Consider the following 19,073-nt stretch of genomic DNA (forward strand, 5'->3'; position numbering starts at 1 on the left):
ACAAGGAACTACATTCAATATCCTATAATAAACCATAATGGAAAAGAATATGAAAAAGAATATATATGTATAACTGAATTACTTTGCTGTACAGCAGAAATTAACACATTGTAAATCAATACTTGAATAAAATAAATTTTAAAAAAGTTTGTCATTACCTATATGATCTATATAATAAACCCTCTCCTAGGTTAATATCCTAGGAAAAACCCTTGTACCAGAATGTTCACAGAAACACTGTTTATAATCGCAAAAAAATTGGAAACCCATATATCCATTACCAACAATAGGACATATAAGTGCAGTGCGAGGTATTCCTATAATGGGATTCTACAGTGAATGAGAAGGGTTAACCTGTCCAAGTTTATCCCTTGCAGGCTGGCCTCCCAGAAAAGGAGGCCTCTTACAAGGCTCCATGGAATCCAGCCACTGCCAAGTGCCTAAGGCGCTGATCAATTACAAAGCTTGGACCCCGGCCCCTTAATTATGTCAGAGGAGGGGCTGGTGCTTCTCCAACCATGAATGCAATGTGGTGAGTCCTGCTGCCCACTAGCCACATCAAACAGCTGCAACAGCATCCTTTGGACCCTAGATCCAGGATCACGTCAAGGGAAAGAGATGCTACAAACCCCCCGCCACCCACCCACCCACCCACCCACCACAAAACATGGAGCTGGCAGGTTAGGGCCTGAAGCAAGGTTCTGCTACATCGTACTGTTACCGTCTCCCTTCCCCGGAGGACAACAAAGGAGAAGCTGTGCTTCCCAATTGGGCTGCTCAAAAGCACCTCAGCCCGATGGTGGGAATCGTCCCCCAGAGCGCCCTGCCCAGGATGCATGCGCCGTGTGGGACCTGCACATCTGTACGGCTGCCCCCCATCTCTGGTGAATGCTGTTCCAGCAACCTGGGGGGAGTTCTGTTTGGCCATTTGCCTTTGTTGGCACAATAGTGAAGAACTACAGCTACGTGTATCAATACAGGTAAGTCTTAGGAACAATGTTGAGCAAATGAAGTCAAAGAAAGCGAGTTGAATGATTTCATTTATACAAAATTCAAAGATAAGCAAAAAAAAAAAAAAAAAAGGAAGAAAAATATATAGTGACAAAATTATAAAAGCAAAGGAATGATCAACCTCTATTTCAGGGTAGCAGTTTCCTCTGCGGGGGGAGAAAGAGGGATGCTTTCGTGGAAGGGCACACAGAGGGCCCCCAATGCTGTCTTTCCTAAGCTGAGTGGTGGATACAAGGGTGTTTATTATCCTTTAAACTGAAAAGATGTGTTTTAGACACTTTTGAATGAATGTTTCACAATAAAAAACTTCTAAAATGTTGGTTAAAGACCTGTTCCAAATTCTGAAAAACTTCAGATGAGATCTTAGACTTCACGCTGCTGGTTTGAAACCAGCCACCTCCCAACCTGCCTGACTACGATCTGCTGGGCGTTATTCCACCATTCCTGCCCTCCACCCTCCACGCTGTCTTCCCCTCCTGGCTCTCTCCTCCCTCCTCACTTCAGCAAGGCAGTGGGGCTGCCAGAGCCTCTCCTTCCACCAGCCACCCCTACCCTGGGTCCACCTAGTGAATTTTTACTTCTCCAAAATGTGCCTGTGTCACCTCTCCCCAGATTTACCTTTCATAACAGCTGCACCCCATCCTCTGCATTGGCACCTCTATGAGAACTCTACAGCCCCACGGTTGTATCACCTGTGTGCTCCCACCTCCCTGCCTAATCACGTTCCACTTCGTGTTATCAGAGCCTTATAAACGTAAGATTTATGAAGGAAGGAGGCCATGTCAGGCCTCACCTTTATAACACAGGTGTGGAGGGTCAAGGGCCACCAGGACCCCAGCAGTGTCAGTGGATGCCAGTGCAGACAGGAGCAGGGAGAACAGCAGTCAGCTATGGAGTGCTTCCCATGCCCTCTGCACACAACAGCCCTGTGCAGTAGGCACCATTAACTCAGTTTTACAGGTGCAGAAGCTGAGACACAAACACGTAAGTCATAGAGAGCTGCAGCTCTGGGATTCATACCTGGCTTCTGACTCCAGAGCCCACACCTAACCATAGCACTACATCCTGGAACACCGTGGAGCTGCCCGCTCCTGTCTCAGCTGATGATGGAGCAGTCAGCTGTCTCTGTAGCCAGACAGCTTAAAATCCCGGCTCTACTACTTATGGTTTCCAGTCTGTGGAACGGGGAGAACAGGGCCCAGCTGTGGTGCTGACAGCTCGGTCCTGGGGCCACTGTTACTGGGGAGACTAGTGTAACTACAGTGCCCCCAGGTGGCCGCCTTGGTCAGTGCTCCAAGGCCGAGCAAGCTTCAACAGTGGACGGACAAGGGTGGGCTTGGGGACTGGGTCCTCAGGCATGAACGATCCAGGAATCGTCAAAGGGGTCAAGCTCATGTAGGATGCAATAAGCATTAATTACAAAAATTCATGAGCCTAATAAGGGTCCAGAATAGGTGAGCCCTTTAGAATCTACCAACTGAGCCCTACTTCCAAAAGGTTCACCTACAAGACAGCTGAGCTGAAATCTGGAGAGACGTGGCAGGGATGACAGCTCTCCGTTCCATTCTGGCCGGAATAACGAAGTCTGTCATCCATGCCCCCCCAGCCCTCCCCGCCCCCGCCTTTTGTTTCTGCGGAGACACAGAGCCTGGGCTTTGGTCTGAGCCCCAGGTTTGAATCTGTCTGCCCCTCAGCAGCAGTGAATTGAATGCCAGCAATGAGTACACGGTCCTGCCCTCGGGAGATTAAAACCTAGTTATGAGAGACAAATGCATAAACACCTCCAAGGTAACGTGGTTAGAACTACGCCAGAGGCACGAACCCGGGCTGAGTCAGGGCACTCGCCTGGCAGGGCAGCGACCCTGGGGAGAGCAAACAGTGTAGCAGTAGAAGTAAAAGTAGCAGCAGCAGCAGTTAAAATGTGTACGGCATTCATCACGCCCAGCACTGTCCTGAGCACTGCTCACACACTAACCTGCTTAAGCCTTACAACACCCCTAATAAGTACACTATCCCCGTCTTCCAGATGAAGGCACTGAACAGAGAGGAGTTAAATAATCTGACCGAGGTCCCTCACTGCTAAGTGCCAGAGCTGGGATTCAAAGCCCAGAGTCTGTCCCCAGAGTCCCAGAGCCTATCTTCCACCCTGGACTGCAAAGGGACATGAAGCCCCAGGGGGGTGCAGGAAGCTGCCCAGTTGCTGGACAGCTAAAGGCAAGGTTGTTTCAAGCATAAAATGAGAAAATGTACATATAGTGTCTGGCACACAGCCCTTCTGCCCATGAGAGAGGAAAGAGGGCAGGAGATGAAGGCACTGCAGAGCCTCACGATCCACATACCAGTCCTTCTAGGGCAGTGGTCTGGAACTGACTGGGGGTAGGGGCGGGACTAAAGTCCCTCTGAGATATACTCTAAGCCCCGCCCCCAATGCACATCTGCATGGATACAACACACGCTTCACACAATCTGAGGGGGACCACGGTGCCCTTTCCAACCCACAGGTCCCCCAAGAACCTTTGTCCTTACGTCCCGCAGTTTCCAGTTTTCCTGGAAACGAAGGCAGACCTTAAGAATGCATATTAGTATCCAGCCAGAAACCATGAGATGGTTTGGTGCTGTGCTGGCCCCAGGACACCCCCAGGGTCCTCAGCCACCCCCACCCTGAATGATGCTGATTCACCACCTGCAAACAGCAGCGGACAGCTCTACAGGTCCATCTTTCACTCAGCAGTTTCCCTTCTCCTTTTTGGTCCTGCTTCAGAACTATGATGGGTCTTTTCTTAAGACCCATACTCTTTTCAAATCACAAGAAATACCCCAAATTGGCTGAGGATACATAAAATTAATATCATCACACATTGAGCCACACCTTCAAATTGGTACTACTTTGGTTGGCAAATGTGGGAAAACTTCTAAGTCTTCCAAACGCTGGCTTACCACTCCACTCTTGGAAAGTTACCTGTAAGAACTAACCTAAGCTAGCAAAAGGCTGCATGCTTGAAGGTGCTCACTGCACACTGTTTACAAACAGCTAAAACTCTGGGATGTTTTCCAAAAGGCGAGTTCCATGGACACCAGGGGTTACACACACATACACAGAGCCTCTCCTTGTCAAATATTTATGAGGAAACTGGGTCCAAAAGTTAAATGGTTTCTTTGCCGGAGTTTCAAGGGTTTTACTAGTTAAGAGGCATTCTGACCCTCCTAGAAGACACGGCACGCCCGAACCGACTTGGCCACATGGCACGTACACAGCAAAGCACGCGTGGAGGGCTCTGCTGTGTCAACATGGATTGCTATGCTTTGACCCCACCGCCACCCCAAGGGGACACCCCATTTCTTGGCTCCCTTCCCTGGCGCGATTCCTTACCTACAATCACTGCCTCCCACCTTCTCACTTTTCTCACCGCAGCGCTCTACTGGGACCGCTTTTCTCAAGGGTACTGATGATCTCCCGGGGCCACACCCAGTGGCGCCACACTCCGGCCACACTGGCCTCCTTCCCCTGCTCCACGCCCCTTGACCATTCCAGCCTTAGAACTTTCCCTCGGTCTGCAACACTCCACCTCCCCTTTAGCTCCCGTCAATCAGGCTTCAACCTAAGTGTCATCTGCAAGAGGCCGTTCCTGACCACCCAAAGCAGCCACACTGACCACCCTTATTTCCCTAATTAAATAGGGCATTCACTGATCTTTTGCTTGTGTACTGTTTGCTGGCTGTCTCCCCTGGAACCAGTTCTATTTCAAATCTTCAAACACCAGCGCTACAGAAACCCTTCTGATTCAAGCTAGTCTGGGACAGATTTTCTGTCACCTCGGACTGAAGGACTGAGGAATCCCTCCTGACATGCTGGCAGCTCCTCAGCTCCTCCCCCTCCCTTCCAGGCTCACGTGGGAGCCAACCCCACGAGGCAAGTGACGTGAGACCCTAGAAACACAAAGTCAAGGCCTGCAGGGATGTGGAAGAGTCATTCTGGCAAATGGCTTGTAGATTTCTTTTTGTTTTCTTTTTTATTTCTGTTGTGCAATCGAAAAAAAAAAAAGGAACGATGGGCATCCTGGTGGTCAGAGTCCTACTTGGTGCCCCTCCCCTTGACTTTCCCTGCTACAGACACACAGAGGAAGGTGGCTGTATTTGGTGTTTTCTTTTTTTAATGAAAACTAGATCGCTGCTTACAAAAACCTGCCTGAGCCCTTGGCCCAGCCCCTTCACGGTGCCCTTGGCTCGGCCTCTCCCCGACTCTGCCCCACGGCTGCTCCCAGCGGGCCGGAGGCTGCACGGATGGGGGTGGTCCACGCCACCGCGGCTCTCAGCCCGCCGCCCGGACCAGAGGGAAATGATGCAAATGTCCCGCCCCATACACCCCCCGCCCCCCAGTAGTCTCTTTCCCCCCCCCCCACCCCCAACGCTACCCCACTACTGAGATGAGGCCCAGCTCCTGTCAGGAGGGCCGGGGCCTACAGGCTGTAGAACTTGAGGCTCCTGTCCATGCCTGTTGAAGCAATGAACTTGGCGTGGTGCCCAAAGGCCACCCCCGTGGTCAGGCCGCTATGCTCTGTGGGGAGAGACAAGAGACAATGGTGAGGAGGCTTTTCTTCCTCGGGGTCTCAGCACTGACCCCTGCTGATATGCTCCCAACCCATCCAGCCCTCCCCCGTCAGTGTTCCTCATCCTGCGGGCCTCTACCCGTATGGACCTCCCCATGGCCTGTCAACCCCCGAGGCCAGGGCTCTAGTCTGACCCGCAGAGCACTGAGCTCCAGGGCCTCACTCGGTGCTGGCCCACGGCAGGCCCCTAGGTTTTTGCAGCTGGGCTGAGTGGAACGCCAGTCTCCCCCACCTAAGCTTTCGGAGCAGCTACAATTCGGCTCTGCTCGGCTCGGTTCAAGTCCGAGAACTGACTGGGAGCTAGGCTGATTGGTATGTATTTAGTTCTGACTCCCTGTGTGTAACTGGAATAGTCTATCAGCTGGTTCTAGCTCATGGGGTTAACTCCAGGAAACTTGGGCCCCTGGCACAGGGCAGGGCTGGGGCAGGGGCAGAAGAGGCTGGGCAACCCTCCTCGCCGGGCTCGGGCAGTTCATGGGCATCAGTGCAAATTCCTAGGACCACAGCCGGCCACCAGCTCCCCACGACAAAGCCACCCCGTGCCCCCAGCCCTCCACTCCACCTAACTCTGATCCAAATCAAAGCACCAGGGCCCAGGGAAGGCTAAAACTCGTGGGCCACACAGTCAGGCCTGGCCACCTGTGGAACACACACACTGAGTGGAATCTGGGGTGGGAGAAGGTGCTGGCGCCCTGCCCACAACCTGCTAACGAGGACAACAACTTCATCAACAAAGACAACAGCAGCTGCCGTTCACTCCGCTCCCGAGGGTGCAAGAGGCACCCTGTCACCATGCAGCACCTCCACAGCACCAGCTGGCACAATCTGCAGTGTCAGAACGCCCATTTAAAGATGAAGCAACTACAGCTCCAAAAGGGCAAGTCACATACCTGAGGCCACACGACTATAGGGAGGTTGCCAACCGTTACCCACTGTCTCAGCGTTTCATTACTCAAGGCACTTAAGTAATTACTGGTGAAGTCACTCTACATCTGCCTTCCCAACCTGACCAGAAATTCCGTTAGTGCAAACACTGGGTCTGCCTTATTTACTGCTCTAATCCCACCGTGGACTAAGACGCAATACTGAATGATAGTAGCAAATCCTTCCTACGTGCCAGACACTGTTCTAAACACATATATTTACGTGTATTGCTATTTTGTATTTATATATTTACACATTATGTACATTTGTATTGTATATGTTTATATATTTATATAAACTCATCTAAATACATGTATGCATATATAAACTCAGCCAAACCTCACAACAACCCCACTGGGTATGTATAGTCCTCCCTTGGTATCTGAGGGGTGCTGGTTCCAGGAACTCCTGCAGACACCAAAATCCACAGACGCTCAAGCCCTTTATATAAAATGGTGTAGTATTTGCATATAACCTATACACATTCTCCTACATACTTTAAACCACCTCTAAATAATTTATAATTCCTAACATAACATAAATTCTATGTAAATAGTTGTAAATATAAGGTAAATGCTACATTAACAGTTGCCAGCGTGTGGCCAATTCGAGTTTTGCTTTATTTTCGATCCACAGTTGGTTGAATCTGTGAAGGATCAACTGTACTATTATCATTCTCCAGAGAGGTTAAGTAACTTGCCCAATGTCACACAGCTTCAAGTGGTAGAGCCAGCATTTAAAGCCAAGCAGTCTGACTCTTTGAGTTCATTGTCTTAGCCATTAAACTCTACTGCCTCAGATAGTGATTAAAAGCGGCCTTGGCAAATGCAAGCCTACCCCTAGAAATTCCTAACACAGTGAGATTTTCCCACTTTCCTCTGGGCCAGGGCACCCAGAGACCTCAGGATCCCAGGGCCAGCCTCTACCTGTAAAGTGAAGAATCTCCGTCCACTGTTTGCAGATGTAGATCTGGACATCTGTGCCCCCAAGGGCCAGGTACGTACCGCTCTGGTCAAAGATCAGTGACTTCACCTGCCAGAATCAGGACAGAGGTCGCATGAGGGGAGCAGAAACTATGAGCAATCGGGGATAAACAGAGGCAGTTTAGAGTAATTCAGTGAATAACCGACAAATGAGGAGGAGAGGCGACCAAGAGAGCTGGGGGGAGGGAGGGGGCGCACCTCAAAGTTGTTATCCAGCTGCAACGTCTTAAAGTTCTTAAGTTTGCGCAGATCCCAGAGCTTGACAGAGGAGTCATCAGCCGCCGTAGCCAGGTAGTAGCCGTTCTCGGAGAAGGCGATGCTGGTGATGGGGCCCGAGTGGCCAGGGAAGTTGGCCACGTTGGTGCGCTCCTACAGTTGGGGGGCAGGGAGTAAAATGTCACCCACTGGTCAGGGGGAGAAAACGGAGCTCATCAAAGTCCTACTTCTGAGACGTCCTCTTCCCTCCTTCAGGGAGGACAAGCAGCAGGACAGCAGGGGTGGACGCCAGACCACACCTACTGCGTGACACGCACACACAGCCACTGCCCACTCTTGGGACACCCCTGGGGCCAGGCGCCATCAGCACTTCATCACACTGCACAGTTGCAAGAGCTCCAGCCCTGGGCCGCAGATGGAGGCCACCACGTCCTACCTTCAAGTCCCAGATCTTGATCTGAGAGTCCATGGTTCCCGTCCCGAAAATGAGTCCATCCGGGTGGAACTGCGCACAGGTGAGAGCTGTGGAGAGGGGAGACGGACGTGCGTCAGAGCCCGCCAGGGGAGACTAAGCGCAGCAAAGGCAGGGTCCTCACTCTTCCCACTGCTCACCGGGCTGGCACCATGCCTGGCGCTCAGCACGTACCGGTGGTGAAGTGTGTTTTTAGAACAAATGAGCAAATGACTAAATAAAACATTAAAATACACAAAACGTAGCAAATGAAGAGCCCACCGCTTCCGAGGCAACTTACAGCAGCCAGAGGTTTCATCGGTCACCTTGGTGAGCACACGTCCTGTCTGGATGTCAGAGAAGGCCCAGTACTGAAAAAAGAGAGACAACGGAGCCAGTAAGACAGTGGGTCCCCAGGTTCTGGTGGCCCCTCAGGAAGGCAGAGACTCTAGTCCGGCAGACCCTGGCAAGGCCAGCCCCTCTTGGTAGAGGGAACATTCTCCTTGGGGTTCTGGGGAACCGGCTGGGGTTGGTAAGATGTTCCCTCCTCCCAGGATATAGGAGCTTGGGGACCAGGAGCCTCTTTGGGGCCCTGGCTGGGACCACACCTGGTCATCAGAGGAGCTCAGGAGATAGTCACCAGTGGCGTGGAGGCTGAGGCCTGTCACAGCACTCTCATGGGCCCGAACAACCTGTACACAAGAGGCGTTCGGAACAGACCAAATCCTGATAGTGGCATCTGGGGAGGCGGAGAACACCAGCTCCTAAAAGGAAAGCAAAGAGGCAGATGATCAGAGACAGAGAAGAGATGGACCACAACCATCTTACAAAAGAGGGCTGGGGACAGCCACAGCCCCGCCCTGCCTGGAACCACCCATCCGCCCAACGATGCCTAAGAGAGCCCAAGGGTAAACGCTATTAGAATGGGAAATTAAACAGCCTTTGGCCAACGGCGGGAGGCCCCGCCATCTAGTGGTAAAAAGGATAACTGCACCAGAGGGAAATTTCCCATAATCCTTTTCCAGGACCAGAGAGAAATGTGGCTAGTGCAATTGAGAAACTGAATTTTAAATTTCAGTTTACTTAAATAGCCACATGTAGCTAATGGCTACTGTCTGGGGTGGCAGAGGTCTGAACAGTACCAGGCCTGGAAGGGGCTGCAAGGGCATGTTCCAGTGCATCCCACACTTAAGGATTTCGGGGACAAGCTAATTCTCAGAAAAACTTACGTGGTGTCACCAACCAATTATTTTGGTTAGTTAGGACATTAAAAGCTATAAGGTAAAACCAACTACCATCTTCCATCAATGCACTTGCATAAGAGAAATAACATATTAACACGCAGTAAGCAGGAAAATAGTGCTTCAATTTGAATATATCTAGTTTAATGAAAAATTCACCATGTTATTTTTCTATTTCTAATTTCCTTAAAGGTACAGAGCAAAGACTCTGGGAAGAGCTGATCCAGCCACTTGTCCTACAGTCCCAAACTGCCCTAGACTTAAAAACTCAAATCCCATAACGTCATTAATCTGGTCAAATGAGCTGCCTACCCTCTAAACCCGCGGCTCTCCATCTGTTTTAACCCAACCACTTTCAGCGGTTAACATCGTTTTCACCCTCAGCCTGGAGGACCGTAGGAATACAGACCCATCTGTCTTCCTCAGATACATGAGGCAAGATTCTGTTGAGCTTTGTTTACTATAGTTTGTATTATAAACGCTATAGGGTTTTTTTCCTTTTCCTAACATAAAACATTTCAATGAATATGCTACTCAAACTACACAATTCCTTTCTCCCCCGGTTTGAAGGCCACGCTTCAGGAGCTCTGACACAGAGTAGAGGGCAACCCCGTGACCCCAAACCCGGCCCCTAACTGCCAGAGCTAGAGAGTCGGCACTCTTTCTCAGGCCCGTGTCACTTCACCAAGGAGGCAACGGGGTGGGGGTCTGGTCCTGGGACCCTAAACCACTGAAACAGGGCTCAGGAATGAGGGCTGAGGGTGCTAGGAGAGCCCTTACCTGGGAAGGGTGGAAGACCACGCTGGTGACTTTCTTGGTATGGCCTTTGAGGGTGGCCAGGATTTGCTCAGAACTCTTGTCGAAGACGACGACATTTTTATCTGCCCCACCTGAAGAGGACCAAAATGAGATCCAAAAATGCGTCAGGCCCACCCAAGTCCCTCTGCTGAAGAAGGTACTTTTGTCCCCAGGCCCGCTCTCACCAGTGAGGATCTTGTTGGTGTCGGAGGGGCAGAGGTCCAGGGCAAGGATCCCGGGAATGCTAGCACTGTGCAACCCCTGTGCAGAGAGAGCCACATCAAACCCAGTCACGGCCGAACCAAGGCAGGCCACAAAGCCACCCAACTGTCCTGGCCCCGGCCCCAGCCCCAGCCCCAGCCCCGGGGAACATAAGTGACTTCTGTTCCTCATCCACTGCACTTGGATTTCTGCCTGGATGCAGTAAGTCCCTCATATGCTATTGGGAAAGCCAGAGCTGGGCAGGAAGAGAAGCCTGACAACTCAGCAGCCAAGACTAGAAACGGGGCAGGGCCAGAGGCCCTGGTGACACTCCATGCTGACCTGCCCCACCCCAGAAACAGCCTGGGAGGGCCCGGTCTCCAAGTCTGCAGGACTCCGCCACTCACCACGTGGGATGCCACCTGCCGGTATTTGCTGAGCTCTTCCGGCTTCACCAGCTCCTCAGGCACAGTCTTCCCTCTCTGAGAGAAAGAAAAAGCCCCCCAAGAAAAGTGGCAGTGAGTGCAGGACTCGGCCATCCCCCCTCCTCCTAAGGGGCCAGCCACCTCCTCCAGGCCAGCTCCCGCCCCTGACCCCGGGAGGACTCACCTTCTTCCGCTCTGTGGTTAGCACAGTGGCCTTGTCTTGAAGCTGGGGAAGAGAGAGGGGAATACGCTCAACGTGAGACACATTATTTTGCCAGGAAAACAACACGGTGAATGCTGGTCACATCTACGCTTTCACAAGCATCACCAAGAACTCATCATCTGTCAAGCTCTGTGCTAAAGGCTTCTGTGCATTATCTCTTTTTACTTTCATTCCAACCTTATGAAGTGGGTGTTGATGACCCTATTTCACAGAGTAGGAAATTGAGCCTCAGAGAAGTGAAGTCACTTGCCCAAGGCCACAGAGGCAATAAATGGCACGGTTCCCAGACCATGCCTGCGCCACTAAGAGGAGAGCTGAGATGCATGCTGACAACCTGAATGGCTTGGAAAAGACACACACTATCAACTCGTACTAAGGAGGATCCCCTGAGTGTAACAGAGCACCGGACTTGGACTCAGGGGCCAGCTCTGCCTCTTGTGAGCTGTGCCTTTGAATCTGGACCTCACATTCTTTAGATTCTTCACTTGTAAAATGAAAGTCATCACTCCTGTCCTGTCTCCCTCAAAACAAAAAAAATGAAAACATGTAACAAAATGTTTTAGTATCTGCAAAGAACCCTAATAAGAGCAACAAACGGTACTTAACAGTAATCAAAATCTTTAAAATTCCCACAAGTCTATAAAGTAGGTACCATTATCCTCACTTTAGAAGCAAGGCAAATTAGACACAGGACTGGTTAAGTCAGCCCAAGGTCATAAAGCTTATAACCGGTGACATCAGAACACAAAGCCAGGCAGCCCAGTCGGAGTCTGTGCTCTGCACAACTCCACTTCATCTCCAAGTGGATGGGATTTTTATTCATATTGGACTCCAGGCAGATAGTGAAAAGGGAGGGCCCATCAGCCTTCCCACCAAGTGAGAGCACGACATACCTTCTGAATAATCTCGGGGGTCATTCCCACCAGCTCGCCCAAATCCATCGGCTCGCCTGCACCCTGAAGAGCAGAAAGGTGAAGGTGAGAGGAGCACAGAAATGCCAGAGACCTTTGCAGAGGAGGGCTGTGTGAGCCACCGCGCACGTGCGCACGCGCACACACGCACACACACACGCGCGCGGGCTGCTGGCGGCGCTGCGGGGACACTCACCACAACACTCGGCTGGGAGCTCGGCACAGCCTGGGGCACGATGAGACCAGCCTGCGGTTTCAGGGTAGCCAGAGCTGGGAGAGAAAACAATGTCAGAAACGGGCTATTATAAAACAGGCGCAGCCCAGAGTGGGGCATGGCAGGCGAGAGGCCATACCTTCTCGGGCAGCAGTGACCTCCTTGGTGAGACGGGCGATGACACGGCAGGCGGCATCGTGCTGGTACAGAGCGTGCGACAGCTCTTGGCGGGTGGTCTGCAGCTGCTGGCGCAGGGTGAAGCTGTGGAGCATGACTGCGTCCTGGGAGAGGGAGACGCCACTGTGAGGGGGCGGGGAGGCGCGGGGAGCACCCAGCAGAAGAGTCAGCCCTTGATAAGAAGACTAGACCAGTACTGGTGACGCAAGCAAGACCTGAGTGACCCTGAACGCTCTGGGAGATGCTCCCGAGCTCCTACGCACACCAAACCCTGGGCACACAGACAGGAGTGGGAGCCAACTCTTTCCCATCCCCATCTTCTCTAATTTACCGGCACATCTCAGGTGTCATGCCGTCACCTCGTCAAAAGGGAATAAAATTGCTACAGCTGCTATTTATTGATTGCCCTCACTGTGTCAGGCACTACGCCAGACAATCCTCAAGATGTAGTCGTTTATTCACATTTTAGAGCACCTACTATGTACCTGGCGCTGCTCTCAGTGCTGGGGCTCTATCGATGAGTAAAATAAGCCCCTGACATCGCGAAGTTTATACTCTAATCTTATTCTAATTCTCCCAAAACCCCGAGAGACAGGCACTAATCCATGTCAGGCAGTCAGGAAAATCAGGACTTGGACGCGAGCAGCGTGCCCAGGGACACGGCAAGCGGGCAATGGAACTAAGCGTGGAGCCCAGACCTGTGTGAGGTCAACAGGCAGCCTCCTCCTCTGCTCTCACCCTCCCCTCAACAGAGAAAATAATGCTCCATGCCTCCCACCCCCACGTCCTAGTCCAGTGATCCCCTCTCTTCAAGTGGGTAAGATACCAGTTCTCTTCCGGGGACTTACCCATTCGTCCTGCAAGGCCTTCAGAATGGCCGGGATGCTGGTGGCGGAGGGAGGCTTGGGCCGGATTGGGTGAGCAACTGCAGAGAGAGGGAAGTGGATGCGAGAACCCATAACCCGGGGCGCTCCATCGCTCCCCCCCTCCTTCCCCTTCAGCCTGCACGAACAGGCCACCGCCCCTCCCTGAGTGCGCGGGCGCCCCCTCCCGCCCTCCCAGGCTGCGGGCAAGGACGGCCCTGGGTTGAGGCCAGCCGGCAGGCACCTTTGATATCAATGAGTTGCTCCTCGGACAGAGGCTGGTTGTTGATGGGATCTGTGCCGTTCTCTGCAATATACTTCTCAATGAGCCGCCGCTCGTAGACGTGATTAGAGACGGGGGACACACACGGGTGCTCTGGCACTTCATTGGAGACTGCGGAGAAGGGCAGGCAGTGAGCTTGGGGTGGTGAAAGGGCCACAGGGGTGCTTCCCCTACTGCTGGCCTCCACAAGACCACGCGTCCCTACACTCGGCTAACAGGAATCAAGACGTGATGCCAAGCCAGTTTTGGACTGTACCCAGCACATTTTCCAGCCACCTAACTAGCGTCGCCATCAGTCTCCTGACAGTCAGACAGTCAATAACTAATTATTACAGGACTACTAAACGCCAGGCACCTAGAGAGCAGTCAATAATCCCCGCCCAGCTCATTTTTGAACAAAGATGCTTAGGCACCCATTGTACCGCAGGACAGGGAGATACACACGAGGCCATTCAAATCTCAAGCTAGAGCCTAGATGGATTCTCACACAAAGAAATTACAAAGCGATGTGCCAAGTGCTATGATAACAGAAAGCATTTACATGGTGTTTAGTAGGTGCCAAGGGCGACTGTAAACATTCTCCACTGATTAACTCATCCTCACAACAACCCCCAACAGAGGTACCATTTACACCCCTTGAGGACAGGGATTAGAGCTGGTCTCTGCCTTCTGGAACAATGCAGATGCCCAGCGGGCACTCAGTAAACATCTAACCGATGAGCAAATGAGAGGAAGGATGGAGCTGGGAAAAACAGAAAAAAGCTTTCTCAAGATTCAAACAATGAATGTGAAAATACTTTGCACGCCGTCATTTCTTTAAGGTGTAAGGTTCCTTTTTCTAGTCTCATTTCCTTTCGCGCCTTCTTCCCTTTGTATTGGATTTATGGAGAGGTTCTGAGAGAGTAAAGGGCTTGAGAGTTAGGAAGCCAAGAGAGAAACAGATGAGAAACTAATACCCGGATGAACAATGAGAATGCAAAACATCTGCACGCCTCAATAAAACCCCTAAAGGAAAGACAGGACAAGGCATTTGCAAAGAGCATGGATTCAGGGTCAGAGAACCTGGCTCCATCATGCAGCTCTGCCACTTACTAGCTGTTCTGTTTTACAAAAGCCACATTCTCCTTGAGCCTTACATCTTTATCTGTAAAACCGGATGTTTATTTCTGCTTTGAAGAATTCTTACGAGGATACAACGAGATCACAGTCTTGGAAGCGCGCTGTAAACCAACAGAGGCTTTTTAAATGTGCGCTGTTTTCATTAGTCCTACAGTCAGGCTGGGAGCTAGAGACCTGGCTTCCAGCCGTCACTGCCTCTAACCTACTGTGCGACTTCTGCAAATTGCAGAAGCTCTGCCTACCCAAGCGAGGCGCCTCAGACAACATCCAGTGCCAAGGCCTTCATTTTGCAGATAGGGAAACTGAGGCCCGCATCCCTGCGCCAGCGGAGGCGGATCCTGCACAAGCCCTAGGGTTTCCTGTTTCCCCCGCACCTGCTCCCCTCTATCCAGGCCTCAGTTCCACTGCGCAGACGAGGTGGGTGGCCTCAGTGCTGCCTGCGACAAAACGCTTGAGGCGTTATGTAAACTGTGAAGCGCAGCGCAAATGCACCCCACGCTTAAGGAGGAGGACCCCCGGGCTGACAGGCCGCCGCCCTGCCTCCCGGGAGCCCTGTTTTCACCTCCGCCCCAACCCCGGCGTCGCAGCGGCCCGCATATCCTCCCGCTCGGCTCTCCGGCTTCCTGCGACCCGGGATCGGCCCCAGCCGACACTCACTAGAGCAAATGAGGGACATGGCGCCGTCGCTGCGTTCCAAGGCTCCTCACAACAGGCTCCGGGATCAGCTTCCGAGCCTCCTCGGGCCACTTCCGGTTCCCCGCTGCTTCCGGGACGCTCCGCTGCGAGCGGGGAGCAGCCCCGCCGAGGGACGCTCGCGTAGGGCTTCACGTGGGACCGCGACCGGTCGCGCGCCTCAGCCTCTGGCACTTAACGGAAACTGCCCTTTCCCAGAATGCAATCGGGCAGGAAAGGGCGCGCCAGGAAATACTCGGCTATTTCCGGACCCTCTCGGCTCGTTCCGTAAAGCGCTCCCAGGGGCTAGGAAAGGAGAGCCGAAACTACATTTCCCATGATGCAGTGGGACTTTAAAGCCAATCAATTCAGCAACACCCTTTTGAGACCGGAGCTGGCGAGGACCGTGACACCGTAGTCTTGCAAACTTTGGTGTATGCGAGAATTTCTGAACGAACTTCTTAAAATGCATCTTCCTGGGGTCTACTTTAGAGAGTCTGCGTTGTCAGTGCATGCCCCACGTGATTCTCGGGCAAGTGTTTCTCGGAATACGCTTTGAAAGACCCAGTGAAGAAGGCGCAGATGCAGATGGTTAGAGAAACTAACACTGGCCAAGAAACTGTTCTGGTCTTGCCTCTACTACCAATTTGCTGTGTGATTTTGGGCAAGTCCTCATCTGCTCATCCACACTGGCCTTTTAAGTCCTCAAACTTACCCACTCTGGCTGGTTCCAGTTACGTTTGCCCGAACACTTTCCTCAACTCCCTCTCTTCTTTCCCTCCCCTCCCATCCGCTCCAAAGTAAACTCAATCACGCCTTAAGTGGTACTTCCTCTGGAGCCTCTTTCTTAACCCCTGACTGAATTTTAGTCACGGCACCCTGTAATTCTCCCCTGAGCCACTCTGGATAACTATAATCATTTAATTATTTAATTATGTACAAGTATCTGTTTGCTGTCTGGGTTCTCCGCTAGACCATAAAGTCCGTGATGGCAGAAACCATGATTGTTCCGGTCACTGTTGTTTCTCAGAGTCTAACACGGTGCCCGACACAGAGCAGGAACGTCATAACTATTGTTGGTTGAATGACAGGCTGCGTGACAGGCCAGGCATCTTAAGTACTTGGATGTGGTAGGACATAAAATGGATCCGTTTAGAGGGGACCTTGAACCAGAGGTGGTTAGACTTGATTGGGTTCACAGCCGGACAGCACATCAGCTATGGAGTGATAACCACATTTCCAGAAGATTCCTCTGGAAGACATTAACTGGATGGGTTGGAGGGGGAGAGAGAAAGACCCAATAATTCATTTGTTGGACAAATCTATTGAGTATCCACTATGTGCTAGTCAGGCACTGTACTTGACATTGGGGATAGCATTCTGAGCAAAACCAGAGGTGTCCCTGTGCTGGGGAGCTTATGGCTGTGACAGAAGATGGAGGAAATGGGGAGTCATTTCAAGGCTTTTGAGTTTCAAAACAAGCCCCTCAGGGAATAGAAGGGATTCAGGGCAATTGATTTTGGAATAACTATTACAGGTGAGAACGTGATCTCAGGTTCCTCCCCACTCCCCCCAATCTCAATCTCCCCACAAAGGAGATAAAGATTACCTAAGGCTGGGAAGGAAAGAGGTGGGGGAATGGGCTATATGCATAGCTGTCAGTGGGTTCTTGAGACTGGAACTCTATGCCCTGCTCCCCCAGGCCAAGGCTGCTCCTCCTTGGGAAGCAAAGGTACACATTGGTCAATAACCCAGAAGCTCCATTTCCCAGGTAGATTTAGCTGCAACCTGTGTGGACAACTGACAGAGGATTAACCAGGACAATGCAGCTCAAACAACTAAGAGGATTAGGTGAATTCTTCCCCTCCATCCTTTGGCCCTATGTTAATTTTCCAAAAGGTGTGTACAACCTGTAAAACAAGGGTGGGAAGAACCCTGAACTGTCTAAGAGTGTTCCTACCACTCAGATGGAAAAGAGAGTTGATAAGGAATTAACTTGTAAAAAAAAAAAAAAAAAAAAAGTTACATTTCCTGCACAGGAAAATCCAAGTGACATGAGATTGGTAGTCCTACAAATCAAAAACGATCTCACAAGCAAATGTGAAGTTGCAACTGTGAGAAAGGCTGGAAGGTGTGGCCCAGGATGCTACCAGAGCCTGTTCTGGAAGAAAGAGACCCTTAGCCAAGGCAGGAAGTGATGAAGGTCCAGAGGAAGATGGATGTGTCTGAGGAACATCTGAAGGAAAGAAACAATCTGACAGGGGGACAGACCGATTGCTACTCATGTGTAGTCTGTGTACAACAAAGAATGTCACTTATCATCCAGTCCTATAAGGATTAACTCATTAGCCGCTATAATCGCAGCCCTACAATACACCCTGAAAGGAATTCAGGACAAAGAACAGGATGAGGCACGCTGTGCTTTGGAAAAATGCACAAAACAGGCCCTTAGATGTAACAGGAGAATTTTCATGACCCCAATTCTTGCATCTTCCTATACTTTAGAAAAGCACTAAAATCATGAACTGAGAGGGACTTCCCTGGTGGTCCAGTGGTTAAGACTCCACGCTCCCAATGCAGGGGGACTGGGTTCAAATCCCTGGTCGGGGAACTAGATCCCGCATGCCACAACTAAAGATCCCGCATGCCACAACAAAGATCCTGCACACGGCATCCCGTGTGCTGCAACTAAGATCCAGTGCAGCCAAATTAATTAATTAATTAATTAAAATGAAATCCCAAACATTAAAAAAAAAAAAATCATGAACAGAGATACCTGTTCCTCGTGACTAGCAGTAACCTTCTACTGCGATGTCGGATTGTACATACTCCTTGGCCGAAATCACACATATACTGGCCTCTCTCCCTACCTCTTTGGAGCAGTTCCTCAGAGCTATTGGAGAGGCTGTCTCCTGGGCTATAGTCCTCAGTAAGACAATGCATGAAACTCAACACACAGCTCCTATGTTGTGCACTTTTTTGTCAGTTGACGGTTTTGGTGACCATGAGGGGAGAAACCCAGAGCAGACTTCTCTCCTTTGTCTAAACTCTAGGATGATCCAGACCCTTGGTACCAGCAAGGGCCCCTGGCGCCCGTCCGCCTCCTTGGTGTGTCCAGGTGAATTTAGCTGAGTCTCTCCTAAGCTCAGATCTCTCATCTTGGTTGACAATCCTGAGTTTAATTCAGAGGTTGTTAAGCTTCTTGGTATGAGGAGCGGGTTATCCTTCAACTTAGGTTCAAGAAGAGATGCCTGTATTCCCCAGTTGAGAGACACTGGTAAGATTTTGCTCAGTTGCTGAAAGACACTGAGGAGGTTTGGACTGGGTGATTAGGTGGGAGGCTGACCTGATGTCTTTCCTCAAATCAGCTTCATAAGCTTTAACAGGGTTTGTCAGAATAAAAGTGAAGATAGCATATGAGAGCTTTCAGCTCCAAAGATAAGAGACATAGCTCCTCCCAGGTGGTTTCAGCTTTCTCAGGCAACTGAGATATTTACGGGAGAGGGGGAGGTGAGTCCTCATACTGTACCGCAGTCCCATAGGGAAACCCACTCATTAATTTACGTTATTTTTTTTCCTATAGGTCTTTGGGGTCTTTTTGTTCTTTGTTGTTCTTGTTGTTTTTATTTTTTTAATTTTGGCCGCACTTTCTAGCATGTGGGATCTTAGTTCCCCGACCAGGGATCGAACCTGTGGCCCCTGCAGTGGAAGCACGGAGTCTTAACCACTGGACCGCCAGGGAAGTCCCCCAGTC

General features: G+C 51.1%; 1 protein-coding gene across 2 annotated transcripts; it reads right to left on the minus strand.

Annotated features, from left to right (window-relative positions):
• Window positions 1-5,140: 5,140 nt before the first annotated feature.
• Window positions 5,141-15,536, minus strand: PRPF19 (pre-mRNA processing factor 19). Of its 2 annotated transcripts, none has more exons than XM_036862167.1 (16): window positions 15,305-15,536; window positions 13,490-13,639; window positions 13,231-13,307; window positions 12,345-12,486; window positions 12,188-12,261; window positions 11,974-12,036; window positions 11,042-11,083; window positions 10,840-10,914; window positions 10,417-10,492; window positions 10,214-10,323; window positions 8,801-8,956; window positions 8,494-8,563; window positions 8,178-8,263; window positions 7,724-7,894; window positions 7,469-7,574; window positions 5,141-5,566 (listed from the first exon to the last, which is right to left on the minus strand). In XM_036862167.1, exons 1-16 carry the CDS (start codon window positions 15,321-15,323, stop codon window positions 5,469-5,471), a joined length of 1,515 nt encoding a protein of 504 aa, XP_036718062.1. In that variant the 5' UTR covers window positions 15,324-15,536; the 3' UTR covers window positions 5,141-5,468. The 2 variants fall into 2 exon arrangements, with proteins under 2 accessions (XP_036718062.1, XP_036718063.1); XM_036862168.1 differs by lacking the exon at window positions 15,305-15,536 and adding an exon at window positions 14,665-14,683 and having other exon boundaries at window positions 5,418-5,566.
• Window positions 15,537-19,073: the final 3,537 nt, after the last annotated feature.

Source organism: Balaenoptera musculus, chromosome 8 (assembly GCF_009873245.2).
Source record: "Balaenoptera musculus isolate JJ_BM4_2016_0621 chromosome 8, mBalMus1.pri.v3, whole genome shotgun sequence".
Lineage (NCBI taxonomy): Eukaryota > Metazoa > Chordata > Mammalia > Artiodactyla > Balaenopteridae > Balaenoptera > Balaenoptera musculus.

What these genes read in the sequence shown, in the direction of transcription:
- PRPF19 (XM_036862167.1), bottom strand. An exon ending in CGATGAAACCTCTGGCTGCT is followed by an intron (nt 8,264 to 8,493) that starts GTAAGTTGCCTC and finishes CCCTCTCCACAG; the next exon opens with CTCTCACCTGTGCGCAGTTC. An exon ending in TCAAGATCTGGGACTTGAAG is followed by an intron (nt 7,895 to 8,177) that starts GTAGGACGTGGT and finishes CCCCAACTGTAG; the next exon opens with GAGCGCACCAACGTGGCCAA.